Below are 24713 nucleotides of genomic sequence, written 5' to 3' on the forward strand. Positions count from 1 at the left end.
GTAACTGTTTTTTTTTTCCTTACTTTTTATTTTTACCTGCATAGAACAGACAAAGAACAAAAGAGGACGAACGAGCAATCTCTTGAATTCGGATCTCTGTCTCTATATTTATGTGGCTTCTGTTTCATTTCCCATTTTCTATTTTAAACCGTCATGAAGTGAAGGGTGATGGGAGGCGCGTGTAGCAGCAACGCCTTCAGCGCGGCGCAGTTAACTATATTATCCACCCGCAGCCGCAGATTCAGAAGCAACCGTACCGTTTCTTTGTTCTCCGTTCGAGCCTCCGACGACCCTCCTCGTGGGCCATCCTGCATATACGTTGGCCCTCTCCACACCGCCGCCAAAGAAACCCTCGAAGCTCTTTACTCTCAGGTCACACGTCTTTTCAATTCACCATTTTTCAGTCTCAATTTCACTTTTCTTATCCATTAATATAATCACCACAGAAGAATCATTAACTATGCAACTATTCAAGGGCTAATGCGACGAACTTGGATTGTTTATAGGCGCGGGATGCGTATTACAGTGGAGAGCCTTTGATTCTCGATGACATGTTTGATAGAGTTGAGGTATCTGTCTATCTGTCTTTCTTGATTTCACCACTCAACATTTCGTTACACGCTTAAGTCTCTTAATTATATATTAGCTTGTCTTATGAACAGTTGAAGCTTAAGTGGTATGGTTCTAAGTCAGTTGTCAAGTACCCTCGATGCAGCATCCGGAGGCATTCCACATATGCTGATTCTGATGTAACTTTCTTCTTCAATTTCCTTATTTCAATGTGTTCTTAATGAAGTTAAGAATGTATTGAACAGTTACATTTGTGTGTGGTGTGATGTGTTCTTCTGTTGAATGTTTTGGATATAAGGACAATTTTTGTGTGGTTAAAATGTTGAGGTTCCCTTTCCTTCCTTTTTTGTTCTCTTGGTTTCTTCACTTGAATTATATTGAGTGACTGTGGATGTAGGGCAGGAAGATATTTCTATGGCTTTTGCATTAGCAAGCTTATGGTCCCTATTTCTTGCACTTGGCTGTTCAGCTTGTGTTTGGCCTATATTGTACACTGTTAACACAGCTTATCAAAAAGCATTCGACTCGGGAGGATTCTCATATGGTAGTCAAGCATCAGGAGTAGGGCTTCTTTTTGTGGTCAACGGCATTATCCTCACGGCACTCGGTTTGGTCATTGGCTACCCAGTTGCTTCAGCTTCAGGTAAAAATCATTTCCGAATTTGAACTCCAAACACTAGTTCAAATTAAATTTATCAGTCTGTGGTTCCTTGTGTACTTTTAGCATTTTCCCTAACTAGAATTAGACTTTCACTTTCAAAAACTTTGCTGATATTTAATGTAAACGTGAATTGCTACGATGAAACTCTAATTCTAATTAAAAGAAATGTTAAACACCCTGGGAAGGAACTGAGTGTAAATTTTACTCTTTTTTCTAACTATTACTTCAACATGGCTGCTTCTGTATTTACATGTTACTAATTGCTTATTTCCACAGTTAAGGTGCTTCAAGGCCTGTGGAGGGGTGATTTAGCGGCACTGAAGGGTTCATGTCCAAATTGTGGAGAAGAGGTCAGTAACTGAGTTATATACATAGGCTCCCACAGTGGCAATGTCATATAGGTGTCTTGTTTCTTGCTTGGCTGAATGGTCCTACTTGTCCAGCTAGAGAAGCACTGTTTGATGTTTATACTTCACTTAAATCATTCTCACGGTATTGAATTCATTTTGTTTAAGGTATTTGCATTTGTGAGAACGGACAAGGGTAATAACTCATCTCATAGAGCAGATTGTCATGTATGTGAATGCTTATTGGAATTTCGCACCAAAGCTGAGGTAATAAAGTAGATTCCTTTTACATCTTGCATAAGACAGTTTGTATAATTGAAGAAAAATAAAAACGTGTCAATGTAAACAAGAGTTGCAGGTGTTTGCATGACCAATGGTGTTATTATTTTGCAGCAATCGGATTTAAGATTAGGTAGACAGTGGGTTTATGGGCGTATTTACCTTGTTCGAAGATCCCGGCGCCAGAGAGAGCCGTAAATTTTCTTCCCATCAAGGGCTTATATGATTGTGAATATCAATTAGCTGTTAAGGAATGGATAAAACCACATTCTGTTCAGTTCTTCTTAGTCCAGAACAGTTTTGTTAGAACTCAGAAGCCATCTTGTAACACTCTCATGAAGGAAACACTTGACATGTACACCTAATTTCTTCGATTTGAGGGCGTGTTAATGTTAAAGATTTTTTTTCTTTCAATATGTTATAGACATTAAATGTAACTTTAGTTTTATTTATTGTTCTTACCAATGGAGACTTTCTGGACAAAGCTGTTGGGAAGGGGAAGATCCTTTACGCAGAGCTATGAGATGAGTTCTTCTGAGGGGATTGTTTGAATAACGAAAGAAGGTTTATCTTGAAAACATTTTTCAATGTGGAAGTCAATAAGAGAATTATAGAATAAAAATGTAATTTAAAATACGAGTATGAGTTGAAGGTGAACCTCACTCTATAGGCTCCTTAGAAAAACCATTCTGAATGATAACATAATTGCTTTTAATGGCTATCTTTTCAATTATGTATGACTAATGTAACATTAAGATAATTGAGCATATATATTTGATAAAATTTCACACTGATTTGGTTTATAAATAATTATCCAAATATTTCACATAAGGGTAATGCAATTAAAAATATATACTAGCAACTTTAATTATAAATGGAAAGATGTTAAATTTGAAAAAAAAAAGAAAAACTTAAACATTAGTAATATACCAAATAATTTATTATAGTTTAACAGAATTTGTTTTGAAGCTGCCTGTTTTCAAATTTTTTTGACATTATAAATGTACTTTATATTTTTCTATATTAATTAATTCGTTTTAATTAGATCTATTAATTTATAACCCAAAGGATTATTTAACCCATAAAAAAATGTTACAATAGAATATTAACGAGAATAAGTTATAATTAAACAAAAAATAATTATATCTTTTACCGTTTTAAGCATACGGAAATATATTAGTTAAAACGCTGTTAGTGCCTTCCTTTATTTCCACTAATATTGGGAAATCAATATATATTGATGCACGCCATACAACATGAAAACTGAGTGTATATATTAGAAAAGGTTGCTCATGTTATATATTATTATTACTATTATTATTATGAAAAAATCACTTATTTTTACTTGACAGGCTTTCAAATTTTTTTCTTAATTATTTTGGAGCAGAATACTGTTAATTATTTTCCACTTTTGTAATTAATAAAGAATAAACGCTAATTAAATTTGAAAAACTTTCTCAAGAGATTTTAATAGAAATATCGAACAATAAAATGTTTAATCTGATAAAAAGAGTGAGACAACAATATACCTCAATAATTTCAAAATGATTGTATACGAAAATATAATTTTTAAGAAAATTAAGAATTATTTTAATTAATTAATTAGTTTTATTAAATTAGAAGGGAGTAAAGAAAGTCAAAGCTTGTTTTGGTTCCTTTAATAATAGCCGTTAAACATAATCTCTGTTTCACTTCCCTCCCTGCCATCCGCACGCGCCATAAAAGTAGCGTCAGAGTCACTGTTTCTACGTTCATTTGTTGATCCACTCCACAGTTTCTTCGGACTCTCTAAAACTCCAAAAAACTTTCACAAATCCAAACACCAAACACAACCGTCACCTACGCAATCGAAACCAAATTTTCCTGTTCCTTTCTCAATGTTTCAATCCATCCCTCATATCACTCTTCCATTTTCTCTTTCTTGCTCCCACTTCTTTGTTTCTTGATTCCAACTATTCTTATTTTCTTCTGTTTTCATTTCGAACAACAAAATTTGACAATTCGAATAGCCATCGTGGATTTCTTTCCCTTCTTTCTGATATTTTAAATTAGGTTTCAAACGAGATGGGTAGCCCTGAGAAGAATGACAACAAGGGCTTTTTCGCCACCATGACTTCCGGCTTCTCCATCTTCAGCAATGCTATGCACCGATCAGTAAACGGGTATTTTTTTTTTCTCAAACAAAGAATTTTCATTTTTGGATTGTCCTATTCCTATATTATTCATATCTATATAATCGTATTCGTATGTGTTGTGTCATCGTAATCTACACTTATGTGTGTTCTTATGTTGTAGTTTAAAGTGTCATTCACAAAGCCAAATGATTATTTGATATTTGTTGGATTATAGACTTAGATTTACCTCTGTTCTTTAAGTTGCATTGATACTGTGAGGCAAACAGGCAACTTGATATTATAGTGTTATCATCATCATTCAAATTAGGTTGTTCTCTCTATTTAAGCCTTTTCGTTCCTATATATATATTTTTTACTACATTGAGTCAGTATTTTACAAAAAATACTCAATGAGTTTTTATTTTTGTAAAAGAAACTCAAATTGGCCTGTTTGGAAGTGTCAGTGTCGAGATACGTGTGACAGGTGACCATCAGAGTTTGTGTCTATAAAAATAGTGAATCAAGACATCGTTATCCATAAAAATATGGTTCATTTTCTACTTGAAAAAATGTCACGCCTTAAAATCAAAAGGATCCCAAGATAAAAGATGATCGAAATTTTGACATGTGACAGATTTATATTTTGACACTCGATGCTCCCAAGTGAGTTAAAGCCAATTTAAATGGAAGGAGCTATAATGAATCCTTTTTAAATAATAGGATTCGAAAACAAATTATAATAACCAAAATGAATAAAAGGTCTAAATATATAACCCACATTACTAATTAAACTTTCAAATTTCTATAATGGCTAGAAGAGAGAATTGCCGTCCCATGTACTTGTTCGTAGTTCCTAGCTCTCATACCTGGACGTGGTACTGGAAAGACTTATCGAGTAGTGTTCCATCAAGGATCTGCAGTGCAGTGCAATTTTCAGCAGTTCTATATATCAATATATCAAGGATGGGAGCTACTAGTAATTTGTAAAGTAACCTTCTGTTTATCTAATTGGAATCTCTTTAATCACTGACATTATCTAGAAATGAAGAAAGCTTGTGGAAATTTTACCCCAAATGTTTTTGGTCGTTGGACTTCATATAATAATAACGCGCCCATCCATTTTAGTTTCATATTTTACATTTTTTACGGTGGAACTTGTCAGCTTCATCACTAAGAAATGTAGATATTCTGGGGAATGCAAGCTTACTCATGTTCTCCTTTGTTTATAGGTTGCTGGGGTATGAAGGGGTAGAAGTCATAAATCCGGAGGGTGGTAAAGAGGATGCAGAGGAGGAAGCCCAGAGAGGAAGATGGAAACCTGAGGTGCTTATTTTTGCATGTTTATTTCAGAAATGTTATTTTTTGGTTCAAACCTTTTTCGGCATTAGTTGTTTTGTACTTTCTGCTTAGACTTTGAAAATGCTCTTGGTTATCGTTCCTTTGTCTGCTTTAAATTATCTGCTCGTGTTGCCTTTTAGTTTTATTTATTGTTGATAATATGGATGCCATTCATTTTTTTGGTTTTACTTATTTCCTATTTCTCTTTTCGGCACACATCTAATGCCTACTACTATGCCGTGATCTTATTGCATTTTCCCTATGTTTGACTTTTGTATTCAGGAAAGAGACAGTTACTGGAAGATGATGCACAAATATATTGGCTCAGATGTGACATCAATGGTAACGCTACCTGTTATTATTTTTGAACCAATGACTATGCTTCAGAAAATGGCAGAGGTTTGCATACCAGTACTTCTTTTGGGTTTGTTAAATTGCACTATTTGTTTGTATTAGCACTTGACTGAACTTCGAATTGTTTGAACTAGTTGATGGAGTACTCCTACTTGTTAGATCAGGCAGATAAATGTGAGGACCCATACATGAGGATGGTGTATGCATGTGAGTTATTCGTTTCCCTCGTATATTCTCTGGTATTTTTTAATTGTTTTGATCAATTGAATTGTAATCTTAAAGGTAATGGAGGGTTTAGTTAAAATTAAGAATGAATAACATTCTATCTAGTTTCGAAAAGTGATCGAGGCTGTAGTGAATATTTTATTTATAGTAAAGGACTATGTGATTTAATTGACCCAAACAATTGGCCGCTAGAGCCTGTTGTGTTAGTTCTTGTTCTTCCAAGAGTGTCTGGGAGCCTTTTGCTTGTAGTTCCTGATTACTTCATTACTTTTATGACTCATCGAATCATTGCAGCGTCATGGGCTATATCGGTGTACTTTGCATACCAACGAACCTGGAAGCCTTTTAACCCTATCCTTGGAGAGACTTATGAGATGGTTAACCATGGTGGAGTTTCATTTCTTGCAGAACAGGTACCTTTTAAGTATGTGATTCATAAAAACTCTGTCTCCCCGCACCTTTAATATTTCCCTGGAAATTTATACCAGCATTTTCAAGAACTGTTGTGTTCTTCTCACTACTTTCTTTTGCATTGTTAGGTGAACACATCCATGAAATTTTTGTTTCCTCGTCTCTTTTATCTTATCCCTTATATTGGATATCTTGTTGCTGTATTTTTAATTTCAGGTGAGTCACCATCCCCCGATGAGTGCTGGTCATGCTGAGAATGAACATTTTACATATGATGTGACTTCAAAGTTAAAGACTAAGTTTTTGGGAAATTCTGTTGATGTTTACCCCGTTGGAAGGTGATCGATCAATACATTACACTTGTTTAGCATATCACATTGTTATATTCTTATTGTCCACTCGTAGTCTATATACTTCCAACTTCCTACTGCTCCATTCATACGCCACACTCTACTTTTCACATTGTTATGAGTATTTCTTAGCTGGGTGACAGACGTATAACAGTATTCTGGGCTCATTTAATTTGTTATGCTTTTTCAAATCTAACTTCAATTCTCTTGAAGAATCTGAAAAGAAGTTTATTTTTTTTTTAATGAAGAATCTTCATAATCTATTGCTACGAGAGGCAGTATGTATATAATAATTATACAACAAATTTTGTCTTTGCTTTACTTTTGTAGTTCCCTGCAGAATTGTCATTTTATTATCATTTGCTAGCAAGGAAATAATAAATATAGGTTTTGCAATTATTATTTGCAGAACACGTGTAACCCTCAAGAAGGATGGTGTAGTCATAGATTTGATTCCCCCTCCAACCAAGGTTAATAATTTGATATTTGGACGAACATGGATTGATTCACCTGGGGAGATGATAATGACGAACTTGACAACAGGGGACAAAGTTGTACTCTACTTTCAACCATGTGGATGGTTTGGGTATGTGACATCATATTATTGTATTGTTTTCCAATTAACACATCTTTTATTGGTTTGTACTAGTACTATATTGAATTTAGATTCAACTGGATGGCAACTATGCCGATATCATCAAAGTTGGACTTCAATGTATAATGCAACTAAAATGTCATGGGAGTATTGTTAAAAGTTGGATTAGTCCTAACTCAACCTTAAAAAATTGGGTTGTGAGGTGAGACCAACACCTACCATACAAACTTTAATAAAATCTTAAAAGGTGGTTTTAGGATTAATTCATCCCTACAAAATCGGCTTAAAAATAATTAGATTGCGTGGTAAGGTACCATAATTTGTCCATATCTTTAGTCGATGTGAAATCTCTTACATACCCACTCACGTCGAGGATTGGAAATTTCAAATATGATACTAAATATTTATGAGTGGTTTGTTAGCAATCCAATGGCTTTCGATATGTCCAATAAACCTTCCTAGGATACACTCTAATACAATCTTAGAAAGTAGTTTTAAGTCTACCTAAGCCTCTAAAACCAACTTTTAAGGTGAATTTTGAATCTACATAGTTATTATAATTCAGTCATATTTCTAGTTGATGTGGAATTTTCAAAAGGTGTAATGTCATTGAATTTTCTAGTTATCGGACTATTTAATCTGGTTCTCTAATTGCATTAAAATTTGCATCCTCTGTTAAAGTTGTGTTTTCATTTTAAGGAGAATTGAATGACTTAAATCCCTTCCATTTTATGTGTTCTATTTCTATTATCATTCCCCGTTCAGATATTGATTCTTTAAATAGCTTTTTGTTTCTTGATATCCTGCAGGGCTGGTCGCTATGAAGTAGATGGATATGTCTATAACTCGGCCGAGGAGCCTAAAATATTGATGACTGGGAAGTGGAATGAGTCAATGAGTTATCAACCTTGTGATTTGGAAGGAGAGCCTCTCCCGGACACAGAATTGAAAGAGGTGTTTTTTCTGTTTTGTTTGAAAAAAGTATACAAAATGATCAGGACCAGTTATATGCTAATGGGCTGTAGCTTTGTTTTTTACATTGGATTATGCTGTTTTCTTGGTCTGTCGGTTGGCATGATTGGTACAATACAATTGTACTAGTGGGGATGGCCGACCCTATTTCCAGTGGAAAACAATTATGATATAAGAATTCAAGGTGACCCTTCGGAATAGTTCCATCCATAAACACGCTACCTACCCAGCCAATTCTAGCCATCCCTCCCTCTGTTATCCATTTTCTTTGTGTCCATCATCATTCTTCCATTCAAAAGAGGAAAGGTTTTTCTCTTCTTTTCATTTCCTACCTAGTAGTATAGAAGCTGTGATTTTTGTGACAGAAATTCTTTCAAATTTCCAACTATCATTAGTTGATGATTCTATTCTAGCTTTTGTAGATCAAACACTCAATTTACAAATATGATTTTAAACTTCATTTGGATTAGACTCACATCAATTAGAGAATGATAGAAAAATAGGTTAGAACTGGTGCTATCAAGTATCAATTTAATATTCTACTTCAAAATAGGAAGTATTTTTAATTTAATATTCTTTTTTGCTGATACAACTTGTAAAGGCATAGTTATTTATAATTTTTATTAATAGTTTCTCTTGAATTTTTTTCTGCAGGTTTGGCATGTTGCAGATGTTCCAGCAAATGATCAATTCGACTATACATACTTTGCGCATAAAGTAAACAGCTTTGACACTGCTCCTAGAAAATTGTTGCCATCAGACTCCCGTTTACGACCGGATAGATTTGCACTTGAAATGGGTGATATATCCAAATCAGGGGCAGATAAAAGCAGGTTCTTGACCTTTACTTTCATTCTTCACATGTTTGAAAATATGTACTTAGTGTGTGCAGAATAAAAGCAAGCAATACAAGTATAAAATTAACAATTTTGCATGGTCAGTGTTATAGAAATTATTAAGTTCAACAATTTGGATCAACCGGACGAAACTACTAACTTTTTAGGAGGAGGAATAGCAAAGAAATCTGCTGCTTTCTGCGTTGATCTAATACTCTAATGCCCAGTGATTGCAAAGTGACGATACTTTGAAATTAGAAACATTGTTCTTACTGCCAATTTTGCCTATTGAGTTTTGTAGGCATAACTTCACTCTAAGATTGTATTGGTTTCTCTCACAGTTTGGAAGAGAGGCAACGCGCCGAAAAGAAAATCCGAGAAGCCAAAGAGCATAAATTTACACCAAGATGGTTTGATTTGACTGAAGAGGTCACATCAACTCCATGGGGTGATTTGGAGATATACCAATACAATGGTAAATACACTGAGCATCGTACTGCTATTGATAACTCAGACACTATTGATCATGTTGATAATAAAGATATTGAATTTAATCCATGGCAGTATGGTGATTTGTCCAAAGAATGAGTAGTTTCTATGTGTGTTTTTGGTTTTCTATGCCACGGTTAGATCATGTAACTTCATTTATTGATTTATAAGTGGAAGAATTTTGTTTATAGCTGCAGTTCATCATTCTGTCTCATCAATCCTTTTTTTTCTTACTCTGTTTTTCATCTTGAATTTTTTTATAATTTATTAAAACACTGCAATCTCTAATAATTGGTTCTGGGACTGATTTAAAATTGAAACTTTAAAATCAATAAATGATAATAATTTGTGTTTGTCCCGATTTTTCTTTTTTTTTTCTTTACGAATAAAAGATTCATGTATCCAAAAATTTATATTTTTTTATTCGCATTTCCCCAGTCAAACTACTCTCCTCGATATTTTTCATGCTTCCTAAAATATAGTTTTATTCACAAGTAAAAATGTAACATATTATAATATATTAACAAATAAATTTTAGGTTAACTTAATGTAATAATATTACGATATTAGTTAAAAAGTGAAGTTTATACACATTTATATATTATAAATTAGTTTTTATCTTTAATTAATTTGAGATTTTCTAACACACTTTCATTATAACTTGTTAATAAATAAATAAAATAAGTAAAAATATTTGTCTGGATAAACTCTTCTTAACGACTTTAATACTATATTAAATAATGATTTAGGTTTAATTTAATCTAATAAAACAAGGATGAAAGTGTGAGGTGATATTTATATCGATTTAAGTTTTAGTTAATGTGAGATTTTTAATACGGTATATTAAATATATAAATAATATATTCTACATCTCCATTCTGATGTACATGTAAAAAAATATATATAAATCTTAACCAATAACATGTGGAAAGAAAGATATAACATCTTAGAAAGAACATATTTACCGTGTATCTTACAAAACTATCGTAGATAATAAAAAAAGGGTGGGAAAACATGAATTTTATTTTGTTACACTTGAGAAAATTATAAAGTTGACGGAATAAGAATCATGATGTTTTTCTCTCAACTTCTATTCTGAAAGAATAATGCTCTTTGTCTACAAACTTACATTAATGAGAAATATATTTGGATTTATAATTATGAATTCTACCATTTAAGCACAACCTTTTAACCCCAATCAAGATTTGCAGCTCAAATTTGTTAATATATTTATGATGATTACTATTAAGATGTTGTATATTTTAATCTTCAATAACTTCTTAGTGGTTTTATCTTTAAAAAATGTATAATAATATATATATTATGTATTGTAAAACAATTTCTTTAATATTTTCTCTTAATTTGAAACATTCACTCAATGAATATTTTTGCAAAAACTGAATGTAAAATATAAATTAATTTAATTTTAATTAATACAAGTCTTTACCTAAATTATTAATCTAATTTAACATATTATTTTATTTCATGTGAACCATTAGCCGTAGCTTATACGAGCTAAATTCATTAAACATATAAATTTATTAAGTAATTTTTCATCACGTGTGAAGTATGTTCTCACATTTATTATTGAATTTGTGAATAATTACATATGCTCAACTTTCTTTATAATTGTATAAAAAAGATTAGGTAATTTGAACAACTTTTTTTTTTTCGATTATTTGTTAAATTCTTACTCCTCCCACTTATATAATAAAAAATCGATTGATTATAAAACTTCGCGTAGTTTACAAGTCTTGAATTAAATAAAATTTAGTGAAGTTATTACCATAGCAAATATAATTTTTATTCAATACTATTATCTTTTGAGTATTCTCTTGGTTCTATCTGATTTTTTTTTTGTATGATTTTATTTTGTCTGCAATAAATGAGTAATATTGCATCGCTTTGATGGTTTGGTTTTGGAAATATTCAATTATGTTTAATGAAGTTCTTCAAAAAGTTAAAAAAAAGTCTTGACGATTGAGTTACACATCACATATATGTAGACGTGCATGAGTAGAATTAGGACTTTAGCAAAAAATAACATAAATATTTTTATTTAATATTTTATTAACAAAAAATATTATACAATTTTGATGTGAGAAAAGAATTTCTAATATTGTATATTATTATATATTTTTATAATATTTAAATATATTTGTTCTCTATTTTTGTTATTTTATTCAATTTGATCTTCATTCTCATTTTGTATTTAATTAAGTCCTCATTTTTGTCATTTTTTTTGTCAATTTAGTCATTTTTATTAACATGTTTAAATAGTTAACGTTTTTTAGCAGTATATGTCACGTGTCAGCTCCTGGATTTTTTTAATTTTTATATCTCATTGGATAACAAATAAAAGATTAATTAGTATATTTAAAAAAATTGTACAAAAAGTAATATGAGTTTTCTATTGATTTATTTATTATTTCCCACCTAGATTGAGATCGAATTTGACTTTTTTTTTTCAAGCCAACCATCTAGTGCAAGCAATAAGAGTATATTTTTGTAATTTATAATCAAATTATTGTACATAACAGTTACATCCGATAGGATGATTAAAAAAATGAATAAATAGTCAATTTTAAAAATTTGTAATAAAGATAATACGCAGATCCTCGCTCGTCGTTTTTACGAATTGTAAGCAAATTCGTGGCACATAACTTTTGCGACTTGTTTTTTTCTTCAAGCCGGCCACCTAATGAAAAAAATAAGGATAGATTTCTGTAAGTTGTCATCAAATTCGTGGTACATAACATGTAAATCCCATAGGAATATTAAAAAGATATTAAATAGTAAATTTTAAAAATTTGTGCGAAAGATAATATGCAGATCCTCGTCGTTTTTGCGAATTGTAAGCAAATTCGTGGCACATATATTTTACAACCTGTTTTTTTCCGGCCACCTAGTGAAATAAATAAGGGTAGATTTTTGTAAGTTGTCATCAAATTCGTGGTACATAACATGTAAATCTCATAGGAATATTAAAAAGAGATTAAATAGTAAATTTTAAAAATTTGTACGAAAGATAATACGCAGCTCCTTGTCATTTTTGTGACTTGTAAGTAAATTCGTGGCACATAAATTTTGCGACCTGTTTTTTTCTTCAAGCGACCACCTAGTGCAAAAAATAAGGGTAGATTTTTGTAAGTTGTCATCAAATTCGTGGTACATAACATGTAAATCACATAGGATGATTAAAAAAAGATTAAATAGTAAATTTAAAAAATTTGTATGAAAGATAATATGCAGATCCTCATCGTTTTTGCGACTTGTAAGCAAATTCGTAGCACATAAATTTTGTGACCTGTTTTTTTCTTCAAGCCGACCACCTAGTGAAAAAAATAAGGGTAGATTTTTGTAAGTTGTCATCAAATTTGTGGTACATACATGTAAATCCTATAGGATGATTAAAAAAAGATTAAATAGTAAATTTTAAAAATTTGTAGGAAAGATAATACGCAAATCCTCATCATTTTTGCGACTTTTGAGCAAATTTGTGGCACATAAATTTTGCGGCTTGTTTTTTTCTTCAAGCCGGCCACCTAGTGAAAAAAATAAGGGTAGATTTTTGTAAGTTGTTATCAAATTTGGGGTACATAACATGTAAATCCCATAGGATGATTAAAAAAATATTATATAGTAAATTTAAAAAAATTGTACGAAAGATAATACGCAGCTACTTGTCGTTTTTGCGAATTCTAAGCAAATTCGTGGCACATAAATTTTGCGACCTGTTTTTTTTTCTTCATGTCGGCCACCCAGTTAATAAAATAAGGGTAGATTTTTGTAAGTTGTCATCAAATTCGTTGTACATAACATATAAATCCCATATGATGATTAAAAAAAGATTAAATAGTAAATTTTAAAAATTTGTACGAAAGAGAATACGCAGATCCTCGTCGTTTTTTCTTAGTGATTAAAAAAATTGTTTTTCCAAAAATCCAAAAAAAGTTAATCAAAAAAGAATAAATATATATATATATATATATATTAAAAATTAAAAAAAATTAAAAAATTTTCTTTGTATTTTGTTTTAAAATAATAATAATAATAATATAGGTGTTTAAGTAATTTTTAGAAATAGGAGTCAAAAAATAAAAACTCAAAACAAAAATATAAATGTTAATTAAAAAATAAAAAATTAGATTTATGTTATTTTATTTAAGTTAAGTTAAAAATTAAAAAAAGGTTTTAACATAAAATTGTCATATGGTTTCTTATATTTTTATATTAAATAATAATAATAATAAGAGGAAAAAAAAAACTACCATTACAGTTTCTTGAACTTCCATTACAATTTTTTGTCAATTTGTGTTTTTATTTCAAAAGGCTACTTCACATTCAATAAGGGTGTCAACACTTTCCATTCACACGTCAAATTCTATCGATTTTCATCTTTCTAATTTTTTAAAGACTTAAATATACATTTAGTCTTTATTTTTGTTATTTTTATTTTATTTAGTCTTCATTTTAGTTTTGTGTTCAATTAAATTTATATTTTTGTCAAATTTTGGTTAATTTAGTCTTTTTTACTAACTTTGTTTAAATAGTTAATGTTTTTGAACAGTACATGCCACATGTCAGCTCTTGATTTTTTTTAATTTTTGTAATTTTTGTAATTCTTTTTTTATTTTTTTAGTTTCAAAAAAATATTCCACGTGTTAATTCACAATTGTGTCATGTGTCAGTCTGTGATTGTATTATTATGTTTTATTCAATTTAGTCTCAATATTCATTATTTTTGTTCAATGCAATCCATATATTCATTATTTTTGTTTAATTTAATCCAAAATTTTGTTAAAATGAAACAATTTTTTCTCTTTCAAGTTGAGACCAAATTTAATTTTTTATAAATATTATATATATATATATATAATTTACTTTATTATTAGTTATTTTTGAAAATCAATTATAAATTATTATATTTAATTATAAATTGAATATAATTCTTATATTCAATTATTAAATAGAATATAATTATTTAAATATTATTAAAATATAATTATTAAATGTTTCAAAAATATATATTAACATTTGTAAATTGACATTTAAATCTAAAATATTTAATATTTTTATTTCATTTTAGATATTAAATTAAAATCTAAAATGTTTTATATTTAAATGTTAATTTTATAAATATTAGTTTACTTTTCTATAATATTTCTAATATTTGAAATATTTTTAAATTTCATTTTTAGAAGTATCAGTATTTTAGAATATAAATATTAGAAAAAAAAATTAACCAAAATTGGGATAAAAATGGACAAAAATAACATATATAAGAACTAAATTGAACAAAAATAATAAATATATAAACTAAATTGAACAAAAAATCAATGTAACCACATATTGACACGTGACACTAACATTGACACGTGACATAATTATGACTTGACACGTGAACAATTATTTTTAAAATTAAAAAAAAAAATATCGTAAGATGATACATGATATGTACTGTTAAAAAATTAACTATTTAAACACTAATGAAAAGATAAATTAACCTAAATTTAATTAAATTAAAGATCTAATTAAACATGATGACAAAATTAAATAAAATAACGAAAATAAGAATCAATTATATATTTTAATGTTTTTATAATTTGTAGGTGCATGCATTCTGACTTACCAGAATGCAAGTGCATGATGAAGACGTAAGGAAGTGACAAGACACACAAATAATGCCCCCAAATTAGACAGAAATGAAATTGAAATGCAAAGTAAGTGTAATTAATTAATAATTATAGGGTATAGCGGGAGTAGCAGTAGTGAGAGATTAAATGTGAGGAGCCGGCGTGTTTCACGATGGTTCAGACCAGAAGCGACCACATGATCGAAAGGGTGCCACGTGGCGGAATCTGGTTGTGCGTTGGCCCATCCAATTGCGTGGAACCGGTCTTTAGGTGCCTTATCATCGACCTACTATATCCTGTGCCCTTCCTTGCAATCACCGAGAGCTCCGGTCACACTGACGTACGGTCAATGCTATAAACTCTTGGGGTTTAAGCCATTGCTTTGGTGGTTTTCATAGGGTTTTACTTTTAGCCATTCACAACACATTATCATAATCTCTATCAGATTCACATTTTACATTTCACATTTCAGATTCACAATGAGAGAAAAGCACAAATCTCTAAATCCCCACCCTCTTAAACCAACATTTCCTGCCTAATTCAGACTCTCTTTTGTTTTCCCGGTAGGAATCGTTTCTACTCTGAATTCTCTCTCACAATTCCCCCTCTTGAAATTGAAAATATTTGCCCAAATTTACATTCTCTGGGAGTTAAAGGTTTCGTCTTTGAACCATAATCTTTGCCAAGAGGTGATGGTCATGTCGAGCTTTGATGGGTTTTGTTTCTCGAAAATATGCTAAGTTTTTTTTTTTACTTCTTAAATATCGGGCTTATCCTTGGGGTTTGACTTGTGGTTCTTGTGGTTCGGGAAGACAAAAATTGGAATATTGACCTATGATTTTATATGGGAACTGTTTCATGGTTTTAGGAGATGAATTCTCAGTTTCTAAGACCCTCTTTTACTTCAATTAATGAATTCGAGCTTGTGATGATTTGATCTCTGTGTTTCGGGCATCATGTGATGGGTTTTGGTTGTAAATTGGTTGTTTTCCGACTTCAATCTTCTTCCATGATTTTAGATCTCTATTGGTCTGAATTTAGTTTAGTCCTCTTCTGGTGAACATGACTGGAATCTAGCCTCGTCTTTGTATCCTTTTCTTCTTTTCTCATTTAACCTCTATCTGTCAATTATTTTTTCTACCTTTACTTTTTAATTTCACTTTTGGACTTTTGAGGAAACTGTTGCTTTATGGGATTTTTTTTGGCAAATTGTATCTTACACCCTGCTTCCTTATTGTGTCTTTATCTAAGTCTATTTTCAATGTTTACTTCTCTGTACAAAGGTTTTGGTTTTTAGTTTTAGGCACCAATTTTCCCATTTGGTAAAATGATTACGTACAAATATTGATATACATATATGTAATCAATAACCTTTATCCTCAAGGTACTTTGATCCAATGGAACTGAATTGGCTTCCCTAAGGTACCAGTTGGGATCGAGACTGTTGAAGTGAGCGTACAATTTGGTTTCATGCATCTGAACTAGAGAACATACAGTTGGAGTTTGATGGATAAAAATATTTAAAATGTGAAAGTTTGATTCTGCAAATGTTAAAAAACCACTTGATTTTCTTTTTGAATTGTTGTGTGTTTTTATTTAAAAAATATTAGCGTGATATTTGCTTTCAGTGTAGCAGCTTCTGAACTTAGTCCCCATTTTAAACATAAGACACTTATTTGAGCTAAACCCGTTCTCCATCTGGTTTAAGCTACTGCCCTTACTAGATAATTTAACGCCCTTGCATAATGTAGGGGAAGATAAGATCAGTTTCTGTATCAGACAATATGTTTTGGCATTCACCACTTTAGTAGCATAAACCTTGGTTTATTCTAGTTCACTATAATGCATCTGGGCTATAACTAATGAGTATTTATTGTCAGGTTTTATATTGAGAACGGTGGGATCAAGCAACGTGTATTGGACGTCTGATGTTTCGTGTTTGATCAATCCTTTATTGGCATGGTTCCTCTGAGATATGGTGTTGCAGAAGAGGTCATATTATAGCTTTAATGGACATCAGGTGCCAACCAAGCGCCGAGCTACTAGATCAGCTAGGGTAAAAAATGAGTTCTATTTCTGATTTGGAGCTAATTACTATTTTCTATTTAGTTTCAGAGTTTGAAACCAATCCATGTTTTATTTTAATATTTCTCAGAGGAACGCCACATTTCAAAGAAGGTTGGAAGAGAATCAAATGTGTGCATTTGACTTATTGGCCACCGTAGCTGACAATTTATTGCAAGAGAAACAGAATCCAACCACATGTAGCGATAGTTCATTGGAAAAAGATACGGATGGATTTGTAAAAGAGGAGTGCCAAGATGCAAATAAACCATTAAAAACTGAGCTTTCTGATGAAGCAAGTTGTGACAAAAGATGTCAGCATGAATTTGTCAAAGAAGGATGCCCAGATGCAAATAAACCATTAAAAGCTGAGCTTTCAGACGAAGGAAGTAGTGATAGAAAATGTTTCTCTAATATTTCTTCCCAAGTGTACAATCAAAATTGTTGTTTGAAGGAATTCGCAGTTCATGAAATTGAAGGCCATTCATGCATTGCTTCTATAGTAACAAGTTCTAGTTGCTCAGAGAAGTTTGTTACTGAAACACTGGTGGATGGGAAAGGCCAAAATGGAACTGAAAATATAGCTAGCAAAGTTGAATTAGCTTCTTCTGGAAGTCCAGAGAGTATTGGCTGCAAGTTAGATGGTGATGTAAGTAAAGTAAAAGATGTTAAGTTTGGGAAGACTCCCATGGATACTGGGACTGTGTTGTGCTGTTCTGAGGATCACATGGATGAAAAACCTCCAGCACTGGTAAGTTCTTGTTGCAATGCCAAGTTGTCTGAGTATGACGACAGCATGCCTCATAGCTCATTGTCCAAAGGTTGTGACAATGTACTAGTAGATAGTAGAGATGATGACGAAAACTTTTCTGGGTGTGCTCACCCTAGTACCAAAATAAAGTCCTGTAGACCAATTACTTGTATAGATGATAGAAAAATAAAGAAAAGATTGGCTTCAAAATATCTTAAAGTTGCTCAAGAATCCAAGCCTGATAAGTTATCTAATAGTGGTGAGTTTTTTTTTTTTTTTAATCATACGGAATTATAAGCTTTCTTGTTTCTTCACACATCACTATTCTTGCTTGTTCACTAGTCTGTTTTTCAATTGAAAACGTGTTAGTTTTGGATGGAAATTTGAAGCCAGTTTACAGCAATAGGAAGAACTACTACAAAAGCCAAAGATCTCAAATGAACATTCCTTTCAAAAAGAGGAAACTTTTTAAATGTAGCTCTGATACAAATTCTAACGGATATATCAGAAGTGGTGACGCTTATTTTTCACTCAAGAATGAAACGAATCAAAGTGTTTCATATTCATCTTCAGGGATGAGCAAAGGTTTTACTCTGAATGATTTCCTTCCATTAGAATTGAATTTATTTGGTCACTCGGGAAATCTTTACTAAATAAATTTCAAAACTTTGATGCAGATCATGGAACGTCATCCTTGGGACACTCTGCATTACGGTCTAGAGATTCTCATGGTATAGGAAGATTAAGAGAGTTATTCGTAATATACTCTTTGATTTGACTGATGTCTTCAAAGGGGTTCTTACATGAAGATGTATTTCTTTTAACCAGTGAAGCTTAGGATCAAATCATTTAGAGTGCCCGAGCTTTTTATAGAGATTCCAGAAACTGCAACCATTGGGTCCTTAAAGGTATGATAGAATTCTATTATGCCATACACACTATGATCTTTTTTTATATTTGGATAGTAATGATGTATGGTATCTGTTTCTGTATCCGTGTATTCTTGACATGCTGCATCATGTGGTATGATCATGTTTGCACCTTTCAAATAAGTTGGTCTGCAACTCATATTTATGACAATCTTGCTCTACAGAGGACAGTGATGGAGGCAGTGACTGCAGTACTTGGAGGTGGATTACGTGTGGGAGTGATTCTCCATGGAAAGAAGGTTAGAGATGACAGTAAAACTCTACTCCAGACTGGAATTTCTCATGATAACCACCTGGATGCTTTGGGATTCGCCTTGGAGCCTAATTTTTCACAGAATCTACCACCTGCATGTGCAACTAGTTCTCTTCGCGTTCCTAGTGCGGATATGCCTCAACCTTTTATGGGGTAATGATTAACTTGCAATTGAATGCATTAGTGCGTTGCTTGGGTTAATGCTTTGGCTTTCACTGCCTCTCCACACATTTCATCTTTTCTTGGAGATGTTTGTTTTCATGGAAATGTTGCTTGCAGATAATATTTTCGTCCCATAACTCTAGCAATAAGCCACTTTCCTTTCTCTTTCTCTCTCTCCTTGTTTCTTTATCAAAACTAATGACCCACTTCACTATATATGAATTATGTAAGTTGCAGAATATTTGCATCTAACATAATAATTTTCATACTTTCTTTCTTTTCCATAAATGTTCTATTTTTTATCTAAGGAAGATAATTGATATTCAGGTATCCTTCAAGTCCTGCTGTAATTCATCAAAGGATTCATGGCTTTTCTAACATGTTAGCTGAGCATCAAGCAACAGGTTTAGGTAACCTCGTCGAAAGTGATCATGATTCAGCTCCTTCTCCCATCAACACATCAGGTGAAAAAAAATTGTCAGATTCTAAAGAACTTATTACTGTTCCTGAAATGGGTATGGAGGCACTGGCTGTGCTACCTGGACATCAAAAGTCAAAGCGAACCGAGATTGCACAGCGCCGTATTCGTAGGCCTTTTTCTGTTGCTGAAGTGGAAGCATTGGTTCAAGCAGTTGAAAAACTTGGAACTGGAAGGTAAAATTACTTTGGTCTGTGTTTGGTCCAACTTAGTGATTGAGAGTGTAACCGTTACGATCAAGTCAGCTTTGTGCATAATTCAAAAAGTATGCAACACTTTAGCCTTTGTCTCTCACCGTGCTTTTGTCTTTAGCATTGGCAAATTTAGTTTTTTACATTTCCTTTTGACAATCCCTTTATATAGTTTCTTTTTGGTGGATGGAAATCAGGTGGCGTGATGTTAAGCTTCGTGCTTTTGATAATGCAAAGCATCGAACATATGTGGATTTGAAGGTAAAAGCATGTGTGAACCGTAAGTTTAGCACGTTTTTCTGGTACTGGATTTTATTCTTTCTCCAATGGATTGTTGACGAGAAACTTGAACACCTCAGGTTGTTAGGTGGCACGCTTTCTTCTTCATCATCCGTTAACTTCCATTAAAAACCATCTAATTTTCGTTTCTAGTCAAGTAATTCTTTGCATGTTAGTTAGGTAAACCATTTATTGCTTCATTTATGATCTTTTGCTTTGTTTCCAAACTTAATTGGCCAGACACGAAATAAAAAGGAATGTGATGTACTTCCCTCGTAAAATTTGATCTGTGTAAATTTGATTATCATACTTCTATCCATTTATGGAAAGACAGTGATGAGATTTAAATGAAAAGAACAAGATCACTTTCATCAGTATGATGCCCTCATTTAGCATAGAAAAAGGTGAAATAGATTAAAGTATAGGATTATCTAGACACCCTTTTGAGCATTTCATTATTACTCAAAGTAAGTTTGAATGATTCATTTATAGTTTGGAGTAAATAAACCAGAATATAATATGCATAAGAAAATGATATTATATTAAAGAACATGTTGGTAGCAATGTTTGAAAAGGTATTGGCATATGATTTAGGGATGGGATAGTGCAGGATAAATGGAAAACACTGGTGCACACTGCAAGAATATCCCCTCAGCAAAGGAGGGGAGAACCTGTTCCTCAGGAACTTTTGGATAGGGTTCTAACGGCCCACGCATATTGGTCCCAGCAGCAGACTAAGCAACAGCTCAAGCACCATTCAAAACCTTGCCTTCTCCTTTAAGGCATTGATGACAGCACCACCTGGCATTGTAGATCGGTTGTTAAAAGTATCTTCTGTCATTTGTATTTATTTATCAAAAATGTGTTTATCACTTTCTTTTTTAGTACTATGCCACACTTCATCTACCATGTAAACAATTTTAACAAGTGATTCCTGTAGAGAATTTGCTAACAGGTTGTCCACTCCAAAGTCCATGTTCGGTATGTAACTGGAGGAGCACGTGTTGATGATACAACTTTATCTGCAAATTCAATTATGGACCCACAGAAGCTAATAATGTTAATCACTGTAGTTAGAGCTTTATCCATGTGCTAATTGCTGTATAGTGCACTTACATAATAAAAGTTGACTTATGACTACTCTTCACATAATTTACTTTTAAACTGCACATGAAATGGAATAAAAGAGAAAACTACTTCTGCAAATTTATGGTTGACTACTTCTTTTCACCATTATATTAATCTAATTTCACCTGACTCTACATATTTGATATTAGGTTGTTATATCTTGTGTGTTTTTCTTCATTTTGAGAAACAAACCTGCACTTGCTTATTCAACAGTACAGTGCTTCTAAAAAGCTTCAAGACTTGTTCTAAATACGATTTGTTAGGGCATTTATATCCATTCTTATATTTAAAGAACATAAATATACTTGATATGGTTATCATCGTATGCAAAAAAGATATTCTTAAAAAGGCAAAGCTAAACTAATAAGAATATTCATGTCTAAATGTGAAGCTCGAAAAGAATCTCTCAGTCTGCACCAAAAGACGCACTTCGCAAAAAGAAGAATGTATGAAATCTCAGAAAAAGTTTGTGGTGTCAACATTATCTACTCTTTATTTTAACAATGAAGTGACACAAGTTGAAATGACTTCAAAGTATCTATCTATAGGCGATTTGGACCTATGTGTTTTTGAAGAAGTTTTAAAATATCCCACCAAAATATCCATTATTGTTCTTAGTTGATTTAAAGAGAAATGGATAGGAGATTTAAGTGAAAAAGTTTCTTCCACACTCAAATCTTCAAGAAAATTGTAAAATCTATAATTATAATAGTAAATGTAAAAATTAGATGAGTATTTCCTGTAATGATATTTTATATTTTATAGATTTTTAAGACCTACAAATATCTTGCATGGTAGTAGTCCATGACTTAAGTTTGAATAAATTATTGCAAAAATAGATTATATTTTCGAAAATAGTTTTGATTTCAAAAGCATGTTGACAGCAACGAAAGCTCACTTCCTAAGCAAACTAACCTCACAGCGATCGATGTCACATTTGCTCCGTCCGAGGCGTCAACCGTTTCACATTCGTTTGTGTTCTTCAATTGAATCAGCTTCAAACCGCAAACGAGTCAACCACCAAAGAAAACATCACATGACCATGTGTTACACGAATTAGCCGGTGGCCGGTGGCGCTGCTATGCTATGTTGTTTTATATGAGATTATCGTCAACGATCGAATGTACGGTGGTAACGACCGAAGTAGGATTTCACCTGAAGCTTACGTTGCCGACTGGCCGGTGGGTTTCTTGCGGCTTCTTCTGTTACAATGTCATCCTTCTACAATTTCAGTGTCCACATTCAACTCTCTCTTTTACACATTGCAATCTTTCTCACTCCCTTCTTCCTACTTCATTCCACTGAAGCAGTTGCATTATCCACACACCAACCTTTCAGCACACCAACACTGCAATCATTAGCTTCATTCTTTCTTGTCTAAAAGTAGCACTATTAAATGAAGTAAAAATATGTATATTTAAGGGAATTAATTAAAAAAGTGAGAAACTAGAAAGGATAAAGTGATAATAAACTATTTTTTTTCTTCTAATTATCATGCAATACGTTGATGTAAGATTTCTTAAGATTTCTGTTTTTAAGTCAAAAAAGGGACCAGTCGAACAAAGCAACTAATGAAAGCTATATTTAGTAGGATATCAAAGGTCATGATGCATGTACTTGTCTGAAATTAAAATAGGAATTTCTGCGAAAATTATATATAATATATTCAGAAAGTAGTGATTACAATTATCATTATCCCCAACTAATTTTAAATAAAATATATTAACAATAAATATAATATATTAAATATATTTAATCAGAATATTTCATTATAGCGGATGTTATATTTTATTTTAAATATTAAACTTAATATTTAATGACCAATATAATAATAAGTACGTAAAAGAATTTCATGTTGATGTTTTCTCATGTTATAAACTAGTTTTTTACCCGTGCAATGCACAAGATTATTTGTAATAATTATTATAAATTATTAAATTATGAAAAAAAGTTTAACAATTTATTATAAACAGTTATATTGTAATATAATAAAGTTCAATAACCATACTTGATGAAGTACACAACTATATTGTCATATAACAAAATTCAATGACCACAATTCATCAACATTACAAAATTATGTTTAATCTAATCACAACAACAATCATTAACGAATACTTCAACATTTGATTCGATGAAATCATTGTCTACTTGAAAGATAACAATATCTCCTTCTTTTAATTCATTTTCAGAACAAAATAGTCTTCAATCTTTGTTGAACTTCGTTGTTTGTTGGATATTAGTATCATATATTTATTTTTAGAAAGAAAAAGAATTCATTTTAATTCTCATATTCATATCTAACTGGTATATTATTTTTATCTTATTTTCATATTTACCATAATGAATATATTTGTATTCATGCACATTTTTTACTATTTTAATATCAATAAATTAATTTTCATAAACGATTATAAAACTATGATAAAGGAAATATAATATTGTTAAATATTAATTTTCAAATGAACATATTTTTATTTTTTTAATATTATATATTTAGAAAGAGATTATAAATAAAATTTTATGAAAACTAAAATATTAAATTTACATACGTGAATGAAATGAAGTTGAAAAATTAAGAAAATATTATTAAAAATTATAAAGAGAAAACAAGTTTCCAAATTTAAAAATATTTTAGATGTATCTCTACTTTTTTTTTCTCTAAATCCTAATGCACTCTTTTCTTTAAGACACTAATAAAAATTATAGTATATCACTAAGACAAAATCACAAAAATAAAGTTAAACGTAATTAAAATTTAGCATAAATTTTTTACAAATTTTTTACATTTTGAACTTCAATTTAATGTTGGATGATGATAAATAAAATTCATTATAATGACATTAAATTACTATATTATAGTAAATAAAATGTTTTAATATAATTACAGCGATATATTTATAATAATGAGTTGAAAAATAAAAATAATTATATAAAAATATCAAAATAATATTTTATATGATAAAAATAAACAATAAAAAAATATTAAAAAAAAATAAAAATATTAAATATGTGTCTTATTATAAATAATTTAATTCCCGATTCAACGAAATTACACAAAGAGAAAAAAGAAAATATATAATTATGGGTGTGATAAGATAAAAATATATCTTGAAGATAAAAGTATATCTTGTAGATACTTTAATAATTTAAACTAAAGTAGATAAATATTAGAACGGATATAAGAAAAAGGACAGAGCATTATGTACATACTCATTTTGTCTCATATTCAATTAAAAAAATTAGATATTATCCATACTTATATCATTATAAAGTCAATATAAAAATTTTCTTTCAAAAT

The 24713-nt window shown here is 31.1% G+C and overlaps 3 protein-coding genes across 9 annotated transcripts; all 3 read left to right on the forward strand.

Annotated features, from left to right (window-relative positions):
- Positions 1-51: 51 nt before the first annotated feature.
- LOC114183166 lies at positions 52-2309 on the forward strand. The gene is made up of 7 exons (XM_028070083.1): positions 52-372; positions 507-569; positions 663-749; positions 973-1213; positions 1508-1581; positions 1747-1845; positions 1972-2309. Exons 1-7 carry the CDS (start codon positions 169-171, stop codon positions 2053-2055), a joined length of 852 nt encoding a protein of 283 aa, XP_027925884.1. The 5' UTR covers positions 52-168; the 3' UTR covers positions 2056-2309.
- Positions 2310-3574: 1265 nt separating this feature from the next.
- On the forward strand, positions 3575-9745 carry LOC114183572 (oxysterol-binding protein-related protein 3C). Of its 3 annotated transcripts, none has more exons than XM_028070642.1 (11): positions 3575-4019; positions 4787-4954; positions 5201-5294; positions 5592-5708; positions 5798-5870; positions 6183-6301; positions 6516-6637; positions 7059-7235; positions 8054-8198; positions 8871-9049; positions 9394-9745. In XM_028070642.1, exons 1-11 carry the CDS (start codon positions 3922-3924, stop codon positions 9638-9640), a joined length of 1539 nt encoding a protein of 512 aa, XP_027926443.1. In that variant the 5' UTR covers positions 3575-3921; the 3' UTR covers positions 9641-9745. The 3 variants fall into 3 exon arrangements, with proteins under 3 accessions (XP_027926443.1, XP_027926444.1, XP_027926445.1); XM_028070643.1 differs by having other exon boundaries at positions 4790-4954; XM_028070644.1 differs by lacking the exon at positions 4787-4954 and having other exon boundaries at positions 3579-4019.
- A 5803-nt stretch (positions 9746-15548) lies between these two features.
- On the forward strand, positions 15549-21424 carry LOC114185629 (telomere repeat-binding protein 2-like). Of its 5 annotated transcripts, none has more exons than XM_028073473.1 (10): positions 15549-15866; positions 17058-17233; positions 17333-18251; positions 18362-18577; positions 18670-18723; positions 18821-18900; positions 19086-19327; positions 19664-19990; positions 20203-20285; positions 20890-21424. In XM_028073473.1, the coding sequence occupies exons 2-10, from the start codon at positions 17153-17155 to the stop codon at positions 21063-21065; spliced, it is 2178 nt and encodes a 725-aa protein (XP_027929274.1). In that variant the 5' UTR covers positions 15549-15866; positions 17058-17152; the 3' UTR covers positions 21066-21424. The 5 variants fall into 5 exon arrangements, with proteins under 5 accessions (XP_027929274.1, XP_027929277.1, XP_027929276.1 ...); XM_028073476.1 differs by having other exon boundaries at positions 20203-20266; XM_028073475.1 differs by having other exon boundaries at positions 20203-20266; positions 20895-21424.
- Positions 21425-24713: the final 3289 nt, after the last annotated feature.

Source organism: Vigna unguiculata, chromosome 5, assembly GCF_004118075.2.
Source record: "Vigna unguiculata cultivar IT97K-499-35 chromosome 5, ASM411807v1, whole genome shotgun sequence".
NCBI classification, from domain to species: domain Eukaryota; kingdom Viridiplantae; phylum Streptophyta; class Magnoliopsida; order Fabales; family Fabaceae; genus Vigna; species Vigna unguiculata.